Source organism: Miniopterus natalensis, chromosome 15, assembly GCF_054644295.1.
Source record: "Miniopterus natalensis isolate mMinNat1 chromosome 15, mMinNat1.hap1, whole genome shotgun sequence".
Lineage (NCBI taxonomy): Eukaryota > Metazoa > Chordata > Mammalia > Chiroptera > Miniopteridae > Miniopterus > Miniopterus natalensis.
The window spans coordinates 20,565,613-20,589,431 of NC_142095.1; the positions used below are offsets into that span (position 1 = coordinate 20,565,613).

At 41.2% G+C, this 23,819-nt stretch overlaps 2 protein-coding genes across 3 annotated transcripts in view; one reads left to right on the plus strand and one right to left on the minus strand.

Annotated features, from left to right (window-relative positions):
- Positions 1–16,321, minus strand: part of OXNAD1 (oxidoreductase NAD binding domain containing 1) — a 32,985-nt gene extending 16,664 nt beyond the window's left edge. Inside the window, exons 1-4 of the mRNA XM_016209277.2 lie at positions 15,985–16,321; positions 11,587–11,738; positions 9,657–9,783; positions 9,301–9,364 (exon numbers count right to left, since the gene is read on the minus strand). Of these exons, the coding sequence (XP_016064763.2) occupies positions 9,301–9,364; positions 9,657–9,775 (183 nt within the window). The 5' untranslated portion in view covers positions 9,776–9,783; positions 11,587–11,738; positions 15,985–16,321. The remainder of the gene's footprint in view (positions 1–9,300; positions 9,365–9,656; positions 9,784–11,586; positions 11,739–15,984) is intronic.
- Positions 16,322–16,573: 252 nt separating this feature from the next.
- Positions 16,574–21,376, plus strand: DPH3 (diphthamide biosynthesis 3). 2 transcript variants are annotated; one of them, XM_016209278.2, is made up of 3 exons: positions 16,586–16,783; positions 17,339–17,413; positions 18,908–21,376. In XM_016209278.2, the coding sequence occupies exons 1-3, from the start codon at positions 16,676–16,678 to the stop codon at positions 18,971–18,973; spliced, it is 249 nt and encodes an 82-aa protein (XP_016064764.1). In that variant the 5' UTR covers positions 16,586–16,675; the 3' UTR covers positions 18,974–21,376. The 2 variants fall into 2 exon arrangements, with proteins under 2 accessions (XP_016064765.1, XP_016064764.1); XM_016209279.2 differs by lacking the exon at positions 17,339–17,413 and having other exon boundaries at positions 16,574–16,783.
- The last annotated feature ends 2,443 nt before the right edge of the window (positions 21,377–23,819 follow it).

Genomic DNA, 23,819 nt, shown 5'->3' on the forward strand with positions numbered 1-23,819 from the left:
ATGACAAGCCAATTTCCGAAATTAAAAGCAAGCACTTAGAAATTTTATGTTAGCAATTTCAGAGAAAATTATCTGTTGAATCTAGTAACAGTAAACAGGTTGGATTTGTACTCCTGTCTTTGTTTTTTAATTCATTTTTATTATATTTTACAAAATATAAAGTGTTTAAATACAACCTTTAAACAAAAGCCCTTCACAACAGATAGTTTGGGAAGCACTATTCTAAATGACGTCTCTGGTTTCTAGCAAATCCTAAAACAGTCCGAGCTGGGCACTCCTCAGTTAAGCACCATCCATGTCAACCATCTCTCAAACTGCTTCTACTCCCTTCACTCTTTGTGTCTGGGCCTTTGGGTTTCTCTTCCTCCCTAGACCTGGGGCACCCTCACAACAGGGGGAAAAGACAGGATGACTCTTTCTTCAACATCCTGTTGCTGTCCAACTCCACTTCCAGCAGCAAATCAAATCAGTAGCAGGCGACCAAAACAAAGCCCTTCTCTTTCGATGGTGTTACCTTCACACCTCCAGCAAAAGATGCCCCGGGAATCTGTTCAAGGTGAGTGAACCTCCCACCCTGATGCTAGCTCATTCAACCCCTTTTCTCCAACAGGGCTAGGTCTAATCAAACTATCAGTGGGAGACAATTCTTAACCATCCTGGAAAATTCTGGGGTTGGATGGTGGTTTCCCTCATCACCTCAAAATAAAATGTTCTACCTTTCTCTTGCTCCTGTAAAATTCTGTCCCTCTTTCTCTATATTTACCAGTCCTCTCTTCCTCCTCCCTGAGGGCAGATGGGGTGGCTTTCCACTCGTGACCCTCTACCTCCACTTTTGGTGCTTGTCCCACCCACCTACTCCGAAACACTGCTTCATCAGCTCCTGCCTGTTCCTTCCTGTTCAATTTTTCTCTTTTAGACCTTGTTTAATCAGACATGGTATCTAATGCCATTTGCTCATCCTAAACAATTCAGCAACAAAATCAAAGGAAGCAGCATAGTTTGGCTGTGAACAGCCTGGGCTCTATAGCTAGACTTCCTGTTATTTAATCCTGGCTCCACCACTTACTTACCAGCTGTGTGACTCTGAGCATGTCACCCAGCCCCCCTCAGCTGTAAAATGAGAATAACAACACCTATATCTCACAGAGTTGCTGGGAAGATTAAATGAGATATTATATGCAAAGCACTTGTAATGCTGCTGGCCCACTTGTAACTCGTGCCTGCACACACATACACACACTCAGAATCTTTCACTCTTTCCCCATTATTTTGATAATATGGCCAAGTTCCATGAATTCAGCTCATGTCTTTTCCTCTCTCTGTGCACCTACCACCATCCTAAGCCAAGGATTTCTTTCTTTACACCTGAACCGCCCATACCTTATCTTTTTTGTGTGACTCAAAGAAGCCAAGAGATGACTACTCCTCATGTTCTGACCTCACTGAGTTACTCTCCAGCTCAAAAACCTTCAAGGGCTCTCTAATAATCAACTACAAATATAAAAAAATGCTAAAACACCTTTATAACTTGTACCAGCTATGCTCCTCCTGGATCCCTCTGCTACTGGTTTACCAGCCAAACTGGACAACTTGCTGGTCCTCAAGGCCCCTGACACTTGACTACCTCCCCAAACCCTGCATAGGTCATTCAGTATGCGGTACATTCTCTTGGTCCTGTCTAGCAACCTCCTGGCCACCCTTCCAGGCCCTGCTCAGGTACTAACCACTCATCCTGAGTCTTCTACTTCTCTCCACCCTCTCAATTCTACCCACACAATGCTTCTGCCTTTACTATAATACTTAGCACACATTAATGTAAATATAAATACTCATACACATGTCTTTTTGACCACACAGACCACAAGCCTCCTGAGAGCAATTATTGGATAGAATTGACATCTCTATCAACTCCTAGGCCTAACACACAGTAAGATTCAGTAAATATTTGCAGAATAAATGAAAACTCTAACTTAAAGTCACTTAAAATTGGTTTCTAGAACAAAAGTTAGAAGAAGTTTGGGAGCCTTTTGTTGCTTAAAAAGAAAGTTGCACAGGGGGAAGAAACCACTACAGAAAATCTAGATTCATGTTCAGAACTGTGGGAGAGGTCACGGAGGGCAGGTAACTCCTCAGTAGAACAGGGATCTTCTTTGTTTGCCACACAGTCGACTTTAAATATCTTACTACAAAGACAAGTAATAAAATCATCAAAGGGCTTTCCCTTACATTACTCTCATTTTTCTTAGGTTTACAAAAAGGAAATGTTTATTTTGTAAACATCCATTATTTTCTTTCAATATAATAATCTTTAGAAACAAAGCCAAGAGCTAGATTACTTCATTTATAACAGCTTAACTGGCATGTGTCAGATTCGTGAACAAAACTAGATACGTCTAAGCTTTGAACACATCCCAAAGGGTCACCCAGTGGCAGAAAAACCAACATTCATAATCACTGGCAGGGAGGAGGAAGAGGGAGACAGAATTCCAACTAAAGCACGTGAGAGTGGTTCACAGTCAGATGCTAGTCTATGTGAAATGGAATCACCAATCATTTGCCAATGTCCAAATACAAAATTCAATGAAGAAGGGAAAGAAGCTACAGTTTCTATCAAAAAAGTTGTATTTCCATTTGGATAGTCTCTATGACCAACAATGTTATCTGTTGCTTTATGTCTATTGGTAGTAATTCACACAGTAATATACCTGTTGCTTTTAGTTCTCGTAATCTGGGCAAAACTGCTGGAACTGGTCACACAAAATATCTTGCACAATTCATGATTTTTAACACTTTATTTTATTCAGTTAATACAAATATTGCACACTATATAAAGATTCCTAGCCAAAAACACTAGCAAAATCTATGTGAAGGACATATCTTTTTTTACTCTGAAGCTAGTTTCACATGATTAAGATCTGCAATCATGGCCCTTGTTGGATGCCATTTTCTTCGTTACTTTGATTGAATAAGTAAAACATGATGGAGAAACTTTATGTTTTAACATTTGTACTTGTTCTCATACTTAACGGATCAAAAGATTTCGCAACTGAAACCTCAACTAGCCATGCCCTAAGTTAAAACACATGGCAGGAAATGAAGTTTTCCATAAAATAACATTTAGACTCTTCTACTGTTCAATAAAATAACAATACATTTGCCAACTTTTACTAGCACGCACTTTTAAGGCTTTGACTAAGTCAGCATCTAAAAGGAAATTCCATCACACTGACTTAAAAAGCTGGTTTTATATAGGATATCTCGATGTTACTGCTGCTACAACAGTCTCTGCACAGGAAATGGGTCTTTCTTTGGGGAACCTAACTGGCTTCCTCTGTTCATTCCCATCCATTCTTTTGTTGGCTTAAACATTTAGACAAAACCAAGATTAGCGATGACCTGAAACAAAAGAGGGCACAGGGAATTTCAGAGTTAAAGAAAAATGTAGTTATCATCAAAAAATAGTATGTCATTTACACATAAGGCCCAGAGACATTAGTTCAACTATGGCAGAATCCCAATCTGATGAATGGGAACCTGATGAAAAGATACTGGTTTTACTGAAGTGATTTACTGACAAGGAAAGAGCATAAAATGCTGTCACCTGTACAAGTGGTTTATGCCCATCAACACTACATCCTAGCAAATGAATTCTCCTTGCTCGTACCAAAGGCTAACCTGTCCACCTGGGCTGATCTCGCTGCCTTCTCAAGCCTTCACTCGAGCAAGCACCCTCTCTCACTCACCATCCCTTTCTCCCCCTCTCTACGAGAACACATGTGAGCACTCGGACCTTCCACCTCAAATAACATCAGAAGCAAACACCTATATACAGAGCTTAGCATGTGCCAGGCACTTCACATACATTAATTCATTCAATCTTCACAAAAGCTGTAGAAGGCAAAGGTTAGTACTATCCCCATTTTACATGAGAACACTCGAAGTCTTACAGCTAGTAAGTGGCAAAGCCGATACTGGAATCCAGGCACTTGACCACCATGCTTTGGTGCTTCTCAAAATACAACATACAACACAAGCCTCTCTCTCAACCCAGCTGTGACCCATTTCTCTGCTCACATTCACATAAAAATGTTTCTGGCTCCACTTTCTTATCTCCCATCCTCTCTCCAACACAATACAGTCACAGGCTCTCACTCTCAGCAATGGACTAAAGCCAGTCATTCTGGTCACCCACTACTCACTTCACTAAACCCAATGATGACCTCTCAGCAGGATCCAGCAGAGGTGGCCCTGACCTCCTAGAAACACTTTTTCTCCTGGCTTTACCAGCACCCTGCTGATTCTCCACTCCTACTCCAGCTCCTCTCTCTCCCCTTCCCCCTCCCTCTCCTCTCCTGGCCCTTCTGCTTCACCTCTAAATGTAGACACACCCCACGGCTGAGGCCTAGGCCCTCTCCCTCACTCTTTACACAGCTTAAACTTTTTATTTCCAGCAATGAACTTCAAACTCATACATCCAACTGCTGATCTGAATTTCCATTTCAAACAACACATCTAACACAGAATGCTTTTATCTTCCAAAGTTTCTTCCTTTTTATTATTATGGAAAATTTCAAACATACACAAAACTAGTAAAAATAGTATAATGAACTTCCATGAACCCATGCCCCAGATTCAACAGTTGGTATGAGTTGAAAAAACTCGTAGCTAATTTTGGTTCATCTGAAACTCCATCCGATTCCCACCCATCCACCCCAGATTATTCCAAAGCTGAACTCTTTATTTCTCCTCCTTCAAATTTGGTCTTCTCCACATTAGCAAATATATGCCACCATCATCACCTACCCAGTGTTCAAATCCCAAAGCCAGAAATCTCTTGGTTTCCTCTCCTTCTCTCACTAACTGTACCCTCACCTTAATCTGTGAGTCCCATCAGCCCTACCTCTGTCCCTGATCCACCCACTGCTCTCCATCCCCACCACTACTACCCTACTCCAAGCCACCATCACCTCTCCAGGGCCTATGTCAGTTGCCTCCAACCTGGTGTCAAAGCACAACAAAAATCCAGTGCTCTACCAAGCAAATAGGTGAGCCATTAAAATGTAAATCACATCTCATTTCCCTCACCCTTAGAATAAAATCCCAACTCCTTATCCAGAGCCACAGCTGTTTATACAACCTGGGCCCTGCCCACCTCTCATCCTACCACCTTCCTCTGAACACATCAAACTCATCTCTGCATCAACGCTTGGCTCTTGCCAGTCCCTCTGCCAGGAATGCTGTGAACCTGTCTGACTCTTTTCCATATTCAAGTCTCAGCTCAAATGTTACACACCCATTTAAAATAGCACCCCCACCCCAGTCATTACCCTGTTTTACTTCCTTCATAGTGTATACAACATCTGACATTCTCCGGTTTATCTGCACCAGAAAGAAGCTCCACATACAACAGGGGCTTCCCCTGCCTTACGCACTGCTGAATCCCCTGCACTTACAACAGGGCTGGGCACACAGCAGGCACTCGACACATATCCCCTGAATTTAAAATAAAACACTGCCTTTGATGGATCCCCTGGGGGGAATGGGGGAAAACAACCTTGCCTCCTAGATCACTTAAATTACTGACCAGAAGTGTGTCAGTGAAAAGCACAAACAGGTTAAGTCCCAGGCATACTTAAGAAGCAGCAGTATAAGAAAGTCCTCTTTCCACAGCTTGTAGCTGTTTAGAAGGGTAGAATACACTTGTATCATCACCTCACTGTCACCCCGCTACTCTAAAAAGTGACTCATCCAAGACAGTTCCGGTAATCAGCCACAGCAGTGGGATTAACACTGTTTATTCTACTCAGTGAAACACGTCCTGAGTGCCTATGCTAGGTCAGCACTGTGCTGAATACTGGGCTACAGCACTGATAAGCTGAGCCTTCTCCCAAGGAGGCTCCCTCTTCATAGGCTTCCACTCATAGCAGGGTGAGCTGTGCACCCTGAGGAGCCAGAGACCAGCTTCCAGGACCATCAGACTACACCTCCTCAGGAGTTTCTACAAGAGACTGGGCCAGGCCCTCTGCAAGCTTGACAGCCACCTCTAGGTGGTAGGTGCCTGAGCTTTCTTCCCACTCTCTGCTCTGACAGAGCTGACAGTGTCATGAGGCTGGATGCCTAGCACTGCTCGCCCCAGGCTGGAAAAACTCTAAAGGGCTCTCTGACCACAGAGAGCAAATTTGGTGTCCCACTATTGGGAAACACTCAATATTAAAGAGATGCCCTCTTCCCCACCAAGCTGACGAAGGCCAGCATACCATCTTGCCAAAATGTGCAGGTGATGACTAAGAGAATGGTAACGGTTAAACTTGGGACAGGGGCCAGCTTTTCAGCTAAGCAGCCCATCCTACTCAAACCCAGGCCTTAGCAAAACCGTAAATCAAGCAAATTATCAGCACTCTGTAATCAGCCCTGGGACCCATACAATCCCCAACATCTCTGCCACAGGTGCCCAGCAATTTGACTTTATTAGCTAACTACCACACTAACTACTAACTGCCCCCTTTCTTATGCCCAGTCACACTTAAGTGAAATTTTGATTTGGAACAGAGAGGAGGCTATGTGAAATTTATCTTCCATTGTATTACTCAGATTTTGGAACAGAGATGTTTCTATCTTTCCCTCTCCCTTCCTCTCTCTGAAATTAATACAAACATTTAAAACAAAACAAAAAATTAGTGGTTTTTCCAAAATCAATTACGTGCACTAAATCAGTTTCTTCTGACCAGAATCCCACTAGAATCTGAGGTCAGGGACCTGATCTATCATTTTCAGTGCTAGCCCAGGACCTAGCCTACTGTTTAGCATATTTCCAAATGTTTGCATAAAAATCAGTAATTTAAAAAATTCTTTCATTACCAAACTCTCCCATCAAATTGATGAACAGAGTGTATCTTGCTCAGTGGGCCAGCACAAAGTGACCCCTTCAGTGAAAATTTAGTCTTGCCTGAACAATCCTTATGTATTATGGTATTTCTACTCTTATTTCCTTGACATTTCTAAAGTTACCCAGACTGCTTATTCTTTTGACCCCTAACAAAAAGTTGTGAACTCAACACAAACAGTCAAATGTCATTCAACTCAAGAGCTCAGTTTCCTGCACCAGCATGACTCCAGACTAGTTACTTTTCGCCTCAAGTAAGAAGCATCACCACCATAATATGCTCGTTCAGTAAGTTCTCTATAGGGAACCCAACAGCTAAAAAGGAAAGGATATTTCTGGGTGGGTGAGTATTCCATTTCTAACCCACCCTGGAGAGGCAGCAGGGTCCTTTGGCTTAAGGATCACAGACTTGGGCTGGAGCTTCCCTCTGGTCCTGGGAGAAGCTACTAGTTATTTCCTAGCCTCTGCTTCCTCTTTTGTAAAATGCAGGTGACGTCCTACTTTTAGGCGACCTCACAGACTTAAACTGAAGAGCAAATGGCACATGGGGACTTCTGTAAAGTATACTTGCAATACAAATAAAAGACAAGAGTGGCAGACAAGACCACATGGTGGGCCAGTTCTATTATGGCCCACCATGAGGTGCTGTCCATTTCAACAAGTCTAAGGTCAGGCTGGGGTGAGCCCCTGATGACCTCATACTGCTGAGGTAGGACATCGTCTAGCTTTATCCAGCTCCTCCCAGCTCCCAGATCTTATTCTGTTTGGGAAAGAAGTGGAAATTAGAGACAGAACGGGAAGAGTTGCAACTGGAAAATTCTTCCACCAAAGTAATATATCACGGTTGAAATTAGCCCTATAATTTTCTGACTTCTGGGCATTAAATTCTCAACTTTCCAACCACATTATTAGAGTTTATATTAACTTTCTGTGTAGCTTTCTTAAACTTGGCTCAAAATACGTCCCCCCAAAAGTCTCAATAATTTTGTCCTGTAAAATTTTGAAATGACTATTCTAATTCAGAGATTGGCAAACTATGACCCACAGACCATACCTGGGTGTGCTGATAAAGAGCATTTTATTGGAACCCAGCCATACACCAATTTGTTTACGTGTTGTCTATGACTGTTTTCACACTGTAAAGGCAGAGTTTTATAGTTGGGGCTAAGACTGGCCCATGAAGCCAAAAATACTTAAGACTATCTGGCCCTTTCAGAAAATCTGCCAAATTCTGCTCTAGTTCTACCTGCCTCAAAATATAACAGAAAAAAAAGTATATATAGTCCAAGACTGTTAAATCACTTTTTCTTCAAAACTGGCAAGGTTTCACTTTTTAAAAAAGAAATTCTAACAAATCTCACATTTACAGAATCAGCATTTTTGTGTGTTGAACAAACCAAAAAAAAACGCCCAAAAAACGTATTTTCAGATTTATCATCAGTGGGAAAAGTGTATTTTCCCACACATCCATAAATCTATTGCGCTGAACTAATTTTACACAGACTTCTCAAAAGAAACGTTGGCTTAAAGCTGAATCCACAAGCACACTACCCTCAGGCCCAAAGCAATTTTGTAAAAATAGAACTAGCTTGAAAAGTGGGATCTAAACAATACTCTATTACGTTAAAGAGCATCCTACTATTACTACTAAAAATTAAAATGCTGTAACAATACAGTTTCTGACCATGCTCATAGAAGTGTATAAATCTTCCTTATATGAAACAGATTTTTAACTTACGACACTAAGCTAAGTATATCCAAGTACATAAAGAATCAGTAAAAAAGCAAAACAAATATCCAACTTAAGTTTTTAAAGAAAATGTAGTTACTCACTGAGGTAAAGGGTGAGGATCCTTATTTCCCAGCCCTTGACCCCTCCAGGTGGTGGGTTAGCTTTCTCTAGTTTGAATATGGTGGGGAAAGTCAGCACATGGGAAGGGTAGTAAGAGCTCGTCCACCTTCCTTTCCCAGATGTTAGTGTTTTTTCCCTTGATGAAATAAGTTGTTCTACAGTAGGGATAAGAACAAGGACTTTGAGAAATGGTGTCAAAAAACTAAATAAGAAAAAGGAAAGTTATTCATAAAATGTGGGCTCTAAAAGAAGTTCTAGTGCTAAAATGTAACCCTACACACCATACCTGGGAGAACTTCCCTCGACTGCTGCTATACTTCTTTCATCAAAAAGTTAATCTATTCATTTCAAGTTTAAAGACAAAAATTTGAGTATTTCACTATCATCTTTTCAAATCAGTTGTCATGTGTCCTGTTTAGAAACGTTCTAAACAGAAAAATAACAAACTTTCCCTGACTGTCCTTCAAAGGGCTAAAGCTCATCTAGTGCCTTCCCCATAAGCCAGTCATAACTGTGTGCAAACTGTCCCTCCTAGAAAAGCCTGCCATTGCCCAAAGATACAAACCTCCTGTCGAACAACATTTGCAGTCCTCTCCAAGTGATCAGTTTTCCTTTTGGATTTCATTATACTGTAAAAGAGAGTAAAATTAGGTTACTAAGTATTATCCTCATTAAGAAAGAGTTAAATTAGTTTCCCCTCTAATAACAATGACTATCCAAAATACAACACATTACATATCCCAGAAAATGGTCAATGAAATTTGCACATCTAACTAAAGTTTAACGATTTACTTATGCCATGTACATTTAAGCAGTATGTTATGTTATGCCTTCAGGAGTTTGATACACCTCCCATGCCCATCAGCAGGTCAGGTCTCTTTGAAAATCAACCTCAAGTGAACACTGAAGGTCGATGCTCACCTGGTTAAAGTAAGGTGGCGCAAAGCGCCTGGTGCAGATTTCGACAAAGCAGCCTGGGAGCAGATGGCTCCAACAGAGCCCCGCAACAACCCAGGAATCAAGACAGCAGCACAGGCCATGGTGCCTCCTGGGCAAACAGAAAAACAAAAATTCAAATATGTTAAAAAAAAAGTAGGGGAATATTAGACTATTTCAGGGGCGAACGAAGAAGCGTTTAGATTTTTGTTGGTACTGTTATGAGCTGATCTAACGGCAAAGCAATTAAGGGCCTAATTCACCCTGACAAAATTTCTGCCACTATTTAGAGTTGATTCAACTGATCTCCACAGTACATACAGGTGTAATTATTGGTGTCACCAAATATTCATGTTCTCTATTAGTTTCCAAAATTGCTGACGAAGTTCACATGACTAATCTTATACTATAACAGGAGAGTAGATTTTCTAATTGCCTGGTAATTGTCCTCCAACGAAAGAGCACCACATAAGTCCTTAATATTTCTTGTTAGATACAGTGCAAGGGAAAAACAAACTGAGGTTCACAGCAATGAGAACTGCAATGACATGGGGTAACAGGTGAGTATTACAATATCACAGTGACTGAAAAGAATGAAAGCAGCCGCTCAAAAGGGCACACAGTCTATGGGTCCAGTAATATACAGGACAGAAACAGACAAAATTAATCCACAGAGCTGGAAGCAAGTTAGCAAGTTAGCCGTAGGGAAGTAGTAGTGACAATGTCGTTTCTTAATCTAAATGCTGATGGCATGGGTATTCTCATTAAAAATTCATCAAACCACAGAGGACTTTTAGGGCAGTAAAAGCACTCTGTATACCATAATGATGAATGCATATCATTACACATTTGTCCAAATCCACAGAACACCAAGAGTGAACCATAATGTAAACTATGGACTCTGAGTGATAAGAATGTGTCAATGTAGGTTCATCAATTGTAACTCCTATACCACTCTAGTGGGAGATGTTGATAATGGGGAGCTATGCATGTCTAAGGGCAGGGCGTATATGGGAAATCTCTGTACTTTTCTCTCAATTTTGCTGTGAACCTAAAACTGCTATAAAAAGTTGTCCTAATAAAAAAAAAAATTAATCAAGCTGTCCTCTTAGGATTTATGTACTTCTCTGTTTGTAAGCTATACTTTAATAAAAAGTTTAAAAAACAAAAACTCAGGAAGGTTCCCAACATTTCCATGTCTAAAAACTACTGACCTATCAGAAAAAGTACTGATTGGAAGTCAGATGATACATTTTTTTGGTTCCTACCATTCTGTTTTCCTCAGCCAATTTTTAAATATTTCTTTGCCCAAGATGGCCACTTTTAACATGTTATACTGCCTATCTTAGTCAGCTTGAGAATAAATAAAGATGCGTGTGAACACTCTTTTCTCCTAAGCTCACTGACAGGTACTACATAAATTAATTGTTATAAATTTAGTGTTAGAAAAATATTCAAGCGAGATGTGCTTATGTTCCTACTCCATACTCATTAATTCAGCCCTTCATTTGACAAATATTTATTAAGAGCCCAATATGTGGCAGGCACTGGGAATACAGACATAAACAAAACAAAGACCTTCTTAGGAAGCTTGTATTTTGGAAGGTAGAGACAGAAAATAAATAAAAGTAAATAAATCAAGGGGTGATATAAGTCATGTGTAATTTATTCAGTTCTAATCAAATTATATCAAAAGCCACTGCTTCCTAACTAACCTTTAGACAAGGTAAAAGATCTATTTCTTGCCATAGTATGATGTAGCATCACTGTGGATAAATGCTATTCACTGTTTTTCTCTTGAGTGAAAAAAGTATAATGGCTCTTTACCTCATGCAAGATTACTAAATGTAGTTTCTCTCCTTTAAATATGCTAAACCAAAAATGGTGCATTAATCATTGAAAGAAAGCAACTTACTTTAGAAGTCCATGAGATTTTTAGGAGTCATTAAGTATATGGCTGGCTGACTGATTTGCAGTATTTTGGTCCTGATATTATACTGAGACTTCAGATATACAATGGTTGGAACCCGGACAGTGTTTCCATGTAGTGAAATTCTCACAAAGTTCCTGCAATGGCAGAGAAAAGAAGAACAATGTTTTGGAAAATTGTTAAAAAGAACTACTATCTCCTAGATGCATAAGAAAAGGCTCATTATTATCAGCAGACATCGCCTCACAGCAAAACTACTCTCAGTTTCCCCCCTTCCATCAAGTCTCCCTCTTCTCTTTTTTCTGATTTTTTTTTTTTTCACTTTTCTGATTCCACCCTATGAAAGACCAGACCAATGGCTGGAATGAGACAGTTAATGTCATTTAAGGTCAACTTTCCTAACAGAATTTATCTGATAAACAGTTTAATACAAAAACATTGTTCTGCTCAATGTTTTAGACCACTATTGCTAAAATAGTCCTCACATGAGATACAGCTTTTAGTGATTATGCTGTCTGAATGGTCCACTGCTCAACTGAACTGGAAAACAAAGAAATGTTAATTTTTAAAAGCTGTTCTCTTTAAAATCTTGATTTGTAATAACCATGACCAAGAGTGCCACCTACTGGTAAATAAAGGGTACTTTTATCAAATTGTGTTCAAAGTCATTTCCAAAGCAATAGGTATTTAAAAAAGACAAACTACCTATTTTTAAAAATATTTCCAATGGTTTCATATATTCACTTTAACGATATAACTTTAATATATATTAAATAATTTCTAAAACCATACAAACAAGAATATTCCATAAATGTTTGTATCCCCATAGGTCTTACCTCACCAAAAAAAATCTTAATTAACTCTATTTCTGAAACAAAATTATCATAAATGCTAAATAATACTTACATCCATTTAAGCAGTAAAAAAATACTGCAAGCAACAAATTAACTTTAAGATTTAAAATGACCTATACTGGTTTCTGTTCAATAAGTACACTCAATTTATTAATTACTGGGGTGCCAGGCACTATGTTAGGCATGGAGACACAATAAAGAACCAAACACAAGGTCCTCGCCATTATGAATCTTTTATTATAATGTGTGTGACAGATAATAGTAAACAGATAATTGACAAGACAATTACTGATTACAATGAGTGAGATAAAAGAAATAAGAGTAGAGCCCTGGCTGGGTAGCTCAGTTAGGTCAGAGCATTGTCCCAATATGACAAGGTGGCAGGTTCAATCTCTGGTCAGGGCACATACAAGAAACAAGCAATGAAAGCATCAATAAATGGAACAACAAACCAATGTCTTTGTTTTCTTTCTCTTTCTCCCTTCCTCTCTCTCTCTCAAATCAATAATAAAAATATAATAAGAGTAGTGGGGTGGGTGAGGAATATCAGGAAAGGTCTCTCTCAAGAGACATGAGCTACGAAGAAGAGGCAGCCAAGCAGACGTTAAGAGCAGAGCATGTGGGCAGAGGCCCAATCACAGTCACACTGATGTGTTAAGAAACCACAGCCAGTGTGACTGGAGAGCAGTGAGCTAGGTGAGCATGATGTGAGATGAAGTCAAGCAGGCAGACGTGCCAGATCACATTAGGCCATAGTAAGGGTATGGACTTTATTCTAAGAGCAATGGGAAGAAACTGAATGGTTTGAATAAACCAGGTGATGGACATGACCAAATTTACATTAAAGGATCGCTAAGGCTGCTAGGTAAAGAATTGATCGCAGAGGGGCAAGAGTCGAAGCAGGAAGTCCAGTTAGAAGGCTCTAGTCTAAGTTTAGAGTAGGATTAAGCTACAGAGATGGCAGAAGTAGATAAGCATAAAATATACTTCGGAATCAAAGCCCTAAGGCTTGTTGATAGATTGGAATAAGTGTGAGAGGTCAGTGAGAGAAAGAGACAAACCAAGAATGGCCCAAAGATCATTAATGCCCTGAAATAAAGTAAAATCACAGAAATATCATGGCCCCTGTTGATTTAGACTCCCAGGTGCCAATAAGAAGAAGCAAAGGGATTCCTGGTGTTTGGCATTTGGTAAGTGAACCCTAGTGGCATACAAGTTATTTCAAGAGTGCTTGACTTGGAATCCATGGAACTGGGCTCAGATCTGACTCCTCCCTGCTTTTTGATCTTGGGCCAGTCACCTCTTATCATTTTTAAATGGGAATGCCAGCACCACTTCACTGGATTACTGAGAGAAATAAATGTCTATGGAAGCACCTGGCCAGCAAGCGTGTTACAAAAAAACCAAACCAACTGCATTAACCCCCAGCTCCCTGCCAAACAATCTCAAGAGGTAGTGGTTTGAGATTACTAAAAAACAATTCCCTTTAGCCTGATATACAACGGCACTCATAAAATAGTTTCTATTATATAACTGTGACTTATTTCTAAATTCGATCTTATGTTAAGAATTTTGGTCACTGTTATCTTCCAGATCAGTAGTGTTAATATTTTATGATTTAAAAAAAATTTTTTTCAACCGCAAATTTGTGATCCCAAATGATTCTATAGCAACTAGTAAGTCTGCTTTTGTCACGCCTTTGGAGTCTAAAAATGTCTCATAACAGAATGTTTCCATTACCTTTTAAGAATAAATATAAAATTTAATAGTCATTGTAATGTTTTATGTAAAAGAGCTGGGGGGTCTAAAAAAAACTGCATCACATGCTTGGCTATCATTTTATTTTCTTCAGCACAGTATGTACTCAAAACTGGGCAGAACGATACAGGGAATCACCTCCGGCCAGAAAGGGGTCTGGCCAACAGATGGCGGGATTAAAGGCCAAGGAGACACCAAAATCTAGGTCTCAAGGGAACCAGCACCGCTCCAGTGAAAATCTCAGCAGTGTGCAGAGCTCCAGGGCTATTTGTTTAATCTAGTTCTGCTTCAACACCATCACATCATAGATGACACTGAAGCTATGAAAAGGTTCTGGGGTCAGACAGGTCTGACTGAGTTCTCACCATAGCTACTGCCACTTACCAGCTTTGTCTACTTAGGCAAGTCTCCTTCGCCCCTAAACCTCAAGTTTCCCAATCCTGAAGACAGGATTAATGATACCTATACCTCACTGGGCTGTTATGACATAATGCATGTAAACCATTTGGTACAGTGCCTGGAACATAGTACTAAGTGTCTTATTAGTTTTTCTTCTTCCATTTTAGGTAATACATACTCAAAGAAAAGTCGGAAAATTACAAAGAAATTATTATTTTTTTTTAATAACCCCAAACCACTGTAACCTTTAGGACTACTAACCTCAGATTTTAAGATTCCCCACAGAATTGTTCTTGATAGGTACAAATTGTTTTCTAAAAGGTCTACTAATTTATACTTCCATGAAACAAGTATGACTGCACCCATTTCTGTACATTCAAAAATGGTTCATCTTTAATTTTCAGGTATTCTCAGAAGTATTGAAGAACTAATGATGGTTCCCAACCTCAAAGTGCTCACTGAGACTAGTCACTGGAGATTCTCACCTGGCCTCCGGTCTCCAAGAGGCTACCTGGGAAGTACGTGTGTCTACAGAGTAGATACAGGGAGCAGCCACTGGACTAAGTGGGCTTTGCTGGAATTTCTCCTTTGCTCAGACAGAGCAGAATCATCTAAGTTAATCCTCAAAAGGTTTAAAAATGTTTCCTAACTTCTGGGTAGATCTCCATTCACGCAAAGTGGACTGTTTGTGAGGCCTTTTAAATAATCTTCTATAAACTCCTTTAATGTAACTTCTGGATTTTCTCCCAAAGGCTCCTCTGCCTCTAGATTTTCAAGCCTTAAAAGAGCTAAAGTTTCACTTCACTTCAGTGGGCACAAAACTGGTAACTTCACACAAGCATTTGAATGTGGGTACATAAATAAGCACAGGGATGTATACATAAGTATTATGCCTACGTAGTTTGTGAATATAAACTAAGTGTGGTACACGTCCAAGTAAAACTCATAATTCCCACACAGAAGAATGTTAGATATACCCGCTGATGCCATTCCTTTTACAACGAAGAAACTGTGATTCACATAAGTCACGTGTTCCCGGGCTTTGGAGACACAGGCTCTTCATTTCCTAGGTGTGGTATTTTGGTCAAGATACCCAACTCTCTGTATCTCAGGTTGAAGATTAATAATATGGGGATAACATCTAAACTCCCAAGGCTGATGGAAGAACTGTACATGGCGCAATACCGGGCCCACAGCAAACTCCCTATATAAAAGGTTACTACTGTTATTACAGATCATCCTAGTAAATAATGTCATACGCTTGGCAAACACAGGACTAGAACTCCATCTGCCTCCCAGGTCTTGCTCCTTTCCGCAACGCAATTTAGGGCATTTGAAGATAATCTGGGGTGACGAAGCGGGGGGGATATACCTGAACAGCGAGTGCAGCCAGGAACTACAAGCTAGACGGCGCCCTGAGCTCAAGGTGACCCGATGAATCGAAATTCCAAGGGAGCTTTTCGTCGGCCGCCGGGAAGGCAGAGATCGCGAAGGCTCCTGACGCCGAAGAGCAAGCAAGGCTGCGGTCCTCCCCTCAGGGGCGCCGAGGGCCCAGATATGCCACCCAGGCCTGCTGCGGCCTTCAGCGGGTCCGCTTAAGGCCTCTCTAAGGGCCACGGACCTGAGGCCGGGCCCTCACAGCCCGGCAGCAAGCTGCCTCCGCGCCGCCGACACCGCGGCTATCTACTTCGCAGAACTGAGCCGAACTCCGCCGCCGGTGCCTGAGAGCTTCCGGTGTCCCCGACGCGACGTAAAGCAGCGCTGCCGATCCTCACATTCTATTGGTCACTTCTGCCCAATGGGCGGAGCGGTACCCGACACCACTGAGCAGCCAGGAAGCTCTGCCTAGTCTCGACCGACCCCAGCTCAGCTATCTCCATGGTGACCACCGTCGGGTCACCCAGTTGGCCCCCAAGCCGGCTGGTGCGTCATCGTTAGGCGCCGGAAGCGGTAGTTCCTGCGCCGGTCCGTGGAGCCAACCCTCGGCTAGGGCCGGAATCCGCGAAGTTAGACCCACGCGGGTGGGCTTCGGTGTGTCGGGGCCCTCATCGGGCCCCAGTACAATGGCGGTGTTTCACGACGAGGTGGAAATCGAGGACTTCCAATACGACGAGGACCTGGAGACGTATTTCTACCCCTGCCCTTGTGGCGATAACTTCTGCATCACCAAGGTAACCTCGGGATCCCGCCCGGCTGCTCCCCTGAGCTGGCGCGTTTTCGCTCTGCGGTGTTCCTTCTGCCGCCCCGTAGCCCACGCGGCTCCTGTTATCCACGCCCTTTTTGCCCTGTTTGTGAATCCCCCCACATTTGATATTCTCAGGTGTCAGTGGGCGTTCCGTTCTGGCCTCTAGTCAGGCCTGTCGGGGAGGGCGGGCTTGGAGGGAATGGATGGCGGGGAGCAGCAGACGTCTCGCCGTCCTCCCCCCGTAGCCTCCCCTTTCCGGTCCACCTTCCCGGGATACTTCTTTGGAGGAAGGGACGCCTTTTTGTCTTTCCAGAGGTTTAGAGGCGACTGAACCTTAACTAACCTTCCAGGGTATTTCCCCCAAGTGACGCTTCCAGGGAAAATTGGGGTTGGCATGTCTCTCGGAAGGCCCCTTTGGCCCTCACACACCCTGTGGGGAGGCGAGCCATAGAGGAGCTTGCCCATAGGGGTGGGAGGGTTTGGAGGAGGAGTTTGCAAAGGGAAGGTAATGCTGATTATCCGGCGTTTGGTTTTGTTATAGGAGGACTTGGAGAATGGGGAAGACGTGGCAACGTGTCCCAGCTGCTCTCTCATTATAAAAGTGATTTATGACAAAGTAAGGGGTCAAACTTTTAAAGGTGGGAGGAGGGTCTTGGTGCAAGAATCTAGAGCAGTCTGTCTATGATATATGTTAGTGCTGGAGAATGTTTTCTAACAGTGTGTTAGGTAAATGCTGTGTTTTAAAAAAACAATTTTAAAAACCATTAACGAACAGCTGTTATCGTAAATTAAAATTTTAAAAGCTCAAATTAAATGATTTTAGCTTTAGACAGGGCAATAAAGAGAACTAATCAAAATTATTAATTACTTATTAAATAAAAGAAATAATTATAAAGGCTATTTAGTTGACAGTCTTTATTTCTCCTTTATTTAATAAGTAATTAAAATTGTACGGAGCACCTAGATGTATTTTGAAGGGAACGCTTGTATAGCATTTTTTACCTGGCTTATACATAGAACTCTGCATTATTTTATTTAAGATATAATCATAGGCGCAACTTTACAATTTCATTTTAGACTTTAGTTGTCCTGTTATTTTTCCTTTAAGGATATTAAAAATAGAAAACTAAATAAATGTTATTACTGTCCACCCCAACTTTTGGTCAGTACTTTGAATAAAGTCTTAAGTAAGAAGCTTAACATTCTCTTTTCTTTGAGGAATAATTGACATAAAAGAGCTTGACATTCTTAAGGATGATCTGTAACATGATTGTAGGGAAGATGGGAAAAAGGCACTTAACCTCATGAGAGAAGCAGGCTATAATTTAGACTATAATTTAGAAATTTGCTGATTATTCTTGTATCAAAGTGTGTTCTGGAACAAAAAGAGAACAGGGTGAGGAAGATCAGGAGTGCTGGTATGAGAAGGGGTTGCTATTTTAAATAGGGTGATCATGGCAGGCCTTATTGAGCAAAGATTGAATGAGGTGAGGGAGTGAGGCCTGTACATATTATGGGTAAGAGCAATCTGGCAAAGGGGACCTTCAGTGCAGAAGTCCTAAGGCTCGGTTTTATTGAGGAACAGCAAGGAGGCCAGTGTGACCAAAGCGGAGTAAATGGCAGTGAGAATCATCCAAGATAAATTAGTGGAGTGGGGCAGATCACAGAGATGTCTGTGGGCTGCTCTAAGTACTTTGGCTTTTTCTGTGAATGATATAGAGAACCAATGGAGGATTCTAGAACAAAGGGGTGCCATGATCCAACTCAAGTTTTAGAAGAGGGATTCTAGCTTCTGTGTTCAGAATAGACTACGAAGGAGCAAGGATAGAGACAGGAAAACCAGGTGAGAGGCTGTTAGACTAATCGAAGGAGGGGATGGGTAGCTTGGGCCAAGCTGCAGCAATGGAGGCAGTAAGAAATGGTTGGATTCTGGATACACTTTAAAGGCTAAGAATTCCTTACTGATTGGACATAGGATATGGGAGGAGTCAGGGATGATTTCAGTGGAAAAACTCACAGAGCTGAATTGATTCTGGAACAAGATGAAAATTGAATGTTGATGAATTTGTGACATACTCAGTGGTAAATGTAATTTTTTCTTTTTTCTTAGGAGCAGTTTATGTGTGGAGAAACTGTCCCAGCTCCTTCCACCAACAAAGAATTAGTTAAGTGCTAAAAACGATTTTCAGAATCCAAATCCTGAACATTTGGGAATGAGCCAAGCTGGGAAAATCAAAGACAAAGTTACTGGCTTCCTCGTGGGGACAACAATTTGTAGTTTGCTGCTCTGAGTTCTTTCCATTGGCTCAGAATTCACCTCCAATTAAAGAAGCAAGTCCATGACATGACATACCTGCGTTTTGTGCTTAGAACTTTGAATTGGAAAAAGTGTTCTTAATTTTCCACATGAATTTAAAGGAAGATAATTTCAAGTCAGTGCTTGCTTTCCCTCAGTTTTGTTATTTTTATATCTTATACCTAATTTATTATTTGTTAACAGCATTATCTACCTCAAAGTCATTAGGATTCCTTAATTTAAAAAATATTTTATTTTTTTAATTGGCTATTAAAATTATTAAAATTAGCCGTCAGCTTTGCTATTCTAAACTTAAGAAAATTAATTTACCTGCCAGTACTCCACTGTCAGTTTCTACTCCCAGCCAGTCTTCTCAGTCTGGCCATTAGAATATTCCTGTTCTGTTAAGTATGTCTTTTTCTATCACACTTCGTGCTTTGAGTTCTGGTCATGGAATTAGAGAGAAAATATACTGTGCTCACATTTTTTTCCAGAGCTAAAAGTGAGAAAGAAAGAAAAGTCAAAAAGTGAAATGGTCAGAGGGTATGGAGTCCCCTTATCAATATTCTCCATGTTCCTTGAAAATTGGGACAAGACAAAAAGAAAAACAGCCCAAGGAGGTGAAATTGGCAACAGAATGACAGGAGAAAGCCATGCCAGCTCAGTAAATTAAATGCTTGAATGTTGTTTCCAGGTCAGAGCAAATATTTCTGTATCAGGGTTCTTGTTTGTCTGTAACTTTAGACATGGCTAATGAAACTGCATTCTAGATAGGGGTTAATGTCAGATGTTCATAGCTGGAGGGCTTTATAACTCTTGTGTTTGCTGAGGAAGAACTTGGAAATGAGGTGCCTGTTCTAAATAAATATGCCCCCAAGAGCACATCTCATAAGCCTCTATAAGTTGCAACCAAACCAAATATTCACTCTTACAGAGAAATGTTGCCCTGGAGAAGAAGAAATGCATAAAGATAGGCTGAAGAAATACATAAAGATAGGCTATCAGTCTTCCTTTGCTGCAGTGCGGAGAGTAGCAAGAAATTAGAATCACTTACGTGCAAATTCAAAAATTCCCTTTATATGCACAGTTTTGCTGTGTGTGTAAAGTTTAAAAGTAACACTGATGTCTGGCAGGTTGTTTTGGGAATGGCTCCTACAAGTTAAGAGGAAAATCCCTGCCAGAATGTGAACATTCTGTTACTTATTGATAAACCTGCACAACACATCGGGATTTAAATTAAAATAGTGAGTGGCCTTTTTTTTTTTTTTGCCTGCCAGCAGCATAGAGACAAAATAAATCACCAAGAATGTGTGCTGGAAGAAGTATTTGGTACATTACATGACGGATCATATGGCATATTCTTGATGTGATGAGAAATCTCATTGCTATTTGGGACACTGACGCCCCAGAAGTCATCCTCACTTGCTGTGGCATCATTGATGATTCAGATGAACAGAGCAGGTGCTGACTCGGTTAGAAATGAGCTTCGAAGAGAAACTCCCATATGCAAATACTGATGATTTTGTAGATAATGATGTTAGCTCCCTGCGTTAATGATGAATTTCAAATAAGAACAGAGAACCTTGATACAGGTCTGTGAGCACTGAAGAGCAGGAAGGAAAGTGGCTCAAGTCCAAACGTTGCAGGAGAAAAGAAGCATAAATGGCAATCAGTGATCAGTGATAGGCTGCAATCATGGGAACAGTTTTGTTTCCAAAGCAACCGAATCACTAAATTTGTTAACTACAAAAAAACACATCAGGATTTAATTTAAATTTCTGTTAAGCAGGAACTAAAACCAGGGTCTTTCAGATATGACTAGAGTTCTGTGTGATGTATGTGCCTTATTTAACTCAACAGACGTTTCTGGAGCACCTCTGAAACCTGATTTGTAATTCAGTCTCCATCTTTTACCAGCTTTGTAATCTTTGGCCAGACCAATGGAATCTTCATCTGTAGACTAGGTGACTGGATCAGGTGGCTTTTAAAGTAGTCAGTTCAGTCTTCTTGCAGGAGCTGAAATGGTCACTGAAACCCTTATGAACTCAAAACTATTTAAATCATGAGTTATAAGAGAGAGAGACTCTTCTTATGCAGTAACTTGATGTTACCGCACTTCTGAGTTTGAAAATTATAACGTCACTGTGTAAATGATTCTGCATATCCTTTACACATTCCAAAGCATTTTCTTAGAAAGCACTCAACATTTGTGTAACTATATAGTAATTTATTACCAGAGTAATTGTATTGGCATGCTCAATAAAGTCAGATAATTTAAATCCATTTGTTTTCATGTGGTTTTCTTCCACTTAATATCAACATTTTCTATTAAAAGGTTTTGATGTAATGTTACATGGTGGAAATTTTTAACTTGCTTTGGGGCATTGAAGTCGGTTTCTGGTATGAACAGCAGAGTTGGGTGTTTTTTGTTATCCTCACCTGAGGACACTTTTTCCATTGCTTTTCAGAGAGAATGGAAGGGAGAGAGAGAAAAAGACATAGATGTGAGAGAGACACATCAATTGGTTGCCTCCCACTCGCACCCTGACCAGGGCTGGGGATGGAGTCTGCAGCAGAGGTATGTGCCCTTAGCCAGAATTGAACCAAGGACCCTTCAGTCTGCAGGGCAATGCTCTAACCATTCTACAAACCGGCTAGAACCAAAATTTTTAAATAGGAAAGAAATTGACACTTTCTACAGTTTGGCTATGTGGGTTTGGGCTCAAGAACTTTACTGTTAATTTGAAAAAAAAAAAACTACAACATAGTTTTGAATCAAGTGGCAGTAAGGGCAAGATGGCATTCTTAGTGAGTGATTCAGTTTATTGCTGGGAAGAAGGCTTATCTTCCACTTAAGGCTGACAATCAGTTCTTGCAGTGGTTTGAAAGCTCAGGCCTGGTCAGTTTGAACCTCAGTTCCTCCACTAAGATCCTCAACAAGTTACTCAATCTTTCTGTATTTCTATGTCCTTGTCTGTGAAATACTAGGTACCTCTTTCCTGGGGTTGCTCTGTAGATTCATTCATTCAGCAAGTGTTTGTGGAGTGCCTTTTGGCTGCTAGGCATGAGGTGAAGACAAGCAGAGTTTCTGCCCTCAACGGAGCTTACCTGCAGCTAGAAGAGAGGAAATAAACAAGATTGCAGACTGGTTAGGGCCCGGTAGGGAACAAACCAGATGACGCGATGGTAACTGCGGCAGGTGCCTTTGCGAAGGGCAGACAGAAGGTGTCTCAGGCTGGCACTTTCTCTGAGACCTGAAGGATGAGATTGAAAGCTTTGTGAAAATAATTAAATGAGGTAAGGACTGCAAAAAACAGCACAGTGCCTGTCATGCATGCAGAAAAAGATTCTAATTTCAAAAGGAACTCAACATTGTTTTGAGCATGGACAGCATTCTTAAAGTAAGTGTGAGAAGTGTGAAGTATTGAACAGCCCCCGCACCTTCCTGAGTATCTCTGGGGGTGGGTTTAAGCCCTCCAGGTGATTCTGGTGCAGCTATGGTTTGAGAACTACTGGTCTATAACTGGTGTGCAAACTTGGCAGGTACCCCAGAGAGAGTCTAATTGGCCTGGGTGCAGCTTGGGCACCGGGATTTTAAAAGAAACTCCCTGGTGATTCTAATGTGCAGCCAAAGTTGAGAACCACTGGGCTAGAAAAGCAGAAAATTCATAATCACAAAGTAAAAAGGACTCAATTTTTGTTAAGTGGTCACACCTGCTTTGCATGGGGAACTGTGGGCTCAGTTGGCCACACACGTGTTCAGTCATGCAGTCGGCCTTAAAGTGACCGGAGAGCCCCGGCGGGGATAATGAACACAGTGGGAGAGCCCCAATATTCACAGCCTCTGGGCTGCACCCCCAGGCAATCACTTTCCCAGCACACTGGCTGCTAATTACATACCTTCCAAAAGTGGCAGCTTCCGCAGGTGTAATTAGGATTTCTTAAACTCCATTTGAGGATGCCTGCCATTCCCTACTTCCTATAAAACAAATTGCTCATGATTATATATTTGACTGGGAAACCATTTCCCAAATTGTGCCTTTGTTAGGGTTTAAAACAAAGGATATATGAAAAAGAAATCAGTTAAAAATACTATCCCCAACTCACAAAATGCTTAAAATGGGGGGGGGAGGGGGGAGAGAGATGCAGCGGAATCTCCACCTTTCTCTACAGACTTGCAGAAGAGCCCTAGAAGTCAGAAAAAACAACACACAATTCCTGGTAGAATTCTGAATTAGTATTGGTCTAATTCTAGGAAAGCATGTTAGCATTTTTCAAAAGAAAATTGGTCACCCCTAAAATTAGGGAAGAAAAGTCACTAAGCAATCTTCCCCCAGCTCTGGCGCTGGTTGGACAAGTCTGAGCTGGCAGGGAAAGCTGAGTTAGGCACATCCAGTTGCTGGAATGGAAACCATGGAGGGGCTGGGGAAGTCCGGGAAGGTCATTGCCTCTGTGTTGCTATTACCTCCGAGTTCACAGCCAAGCATTTGGTGATAAGCTGGGGGTTGCCGTTGGTCAGTAGAGCTGGCAGACAGGAAGAAGAGCTGACTTGCAGCAGGAAAGAGAGAGGGCAAGTTAGCCACTGGCACCACCACATCTGTCTCACCACCTCTAACCTCAATGAGTCACAGCTGCTGCTTCCTTTCTGCCTTCCAAATTTTATATAAATCTCTCTTTTTTAGCCAACTGTAACCCAGAACCAGTAAGGAAGCACTGTTCCATCTTA

Coding starts and splice junctions, on each gene's coding strand:
- DPH3 (XM_016209278.2), top strand. CDS start 16,676: ATGGCGGTGTTTCACGACGAGGTGGAAATCGAGGACTTCCAATACGAC. Junction 16,784..17,338: donor ATAACTTCTGCATCACCAAG/GTAACCTCGGGA, acceptor GTTTTGTTATAG/GAGGACTTGGAGAATGGGGA. Junction 17,414..18,907: donor TAAAAGTGATTTATGACAAA/GTAAGGGGTCAA, acceptor CTTTTTTCTTAG/GAGCAGTTTATGTGTGGAGA.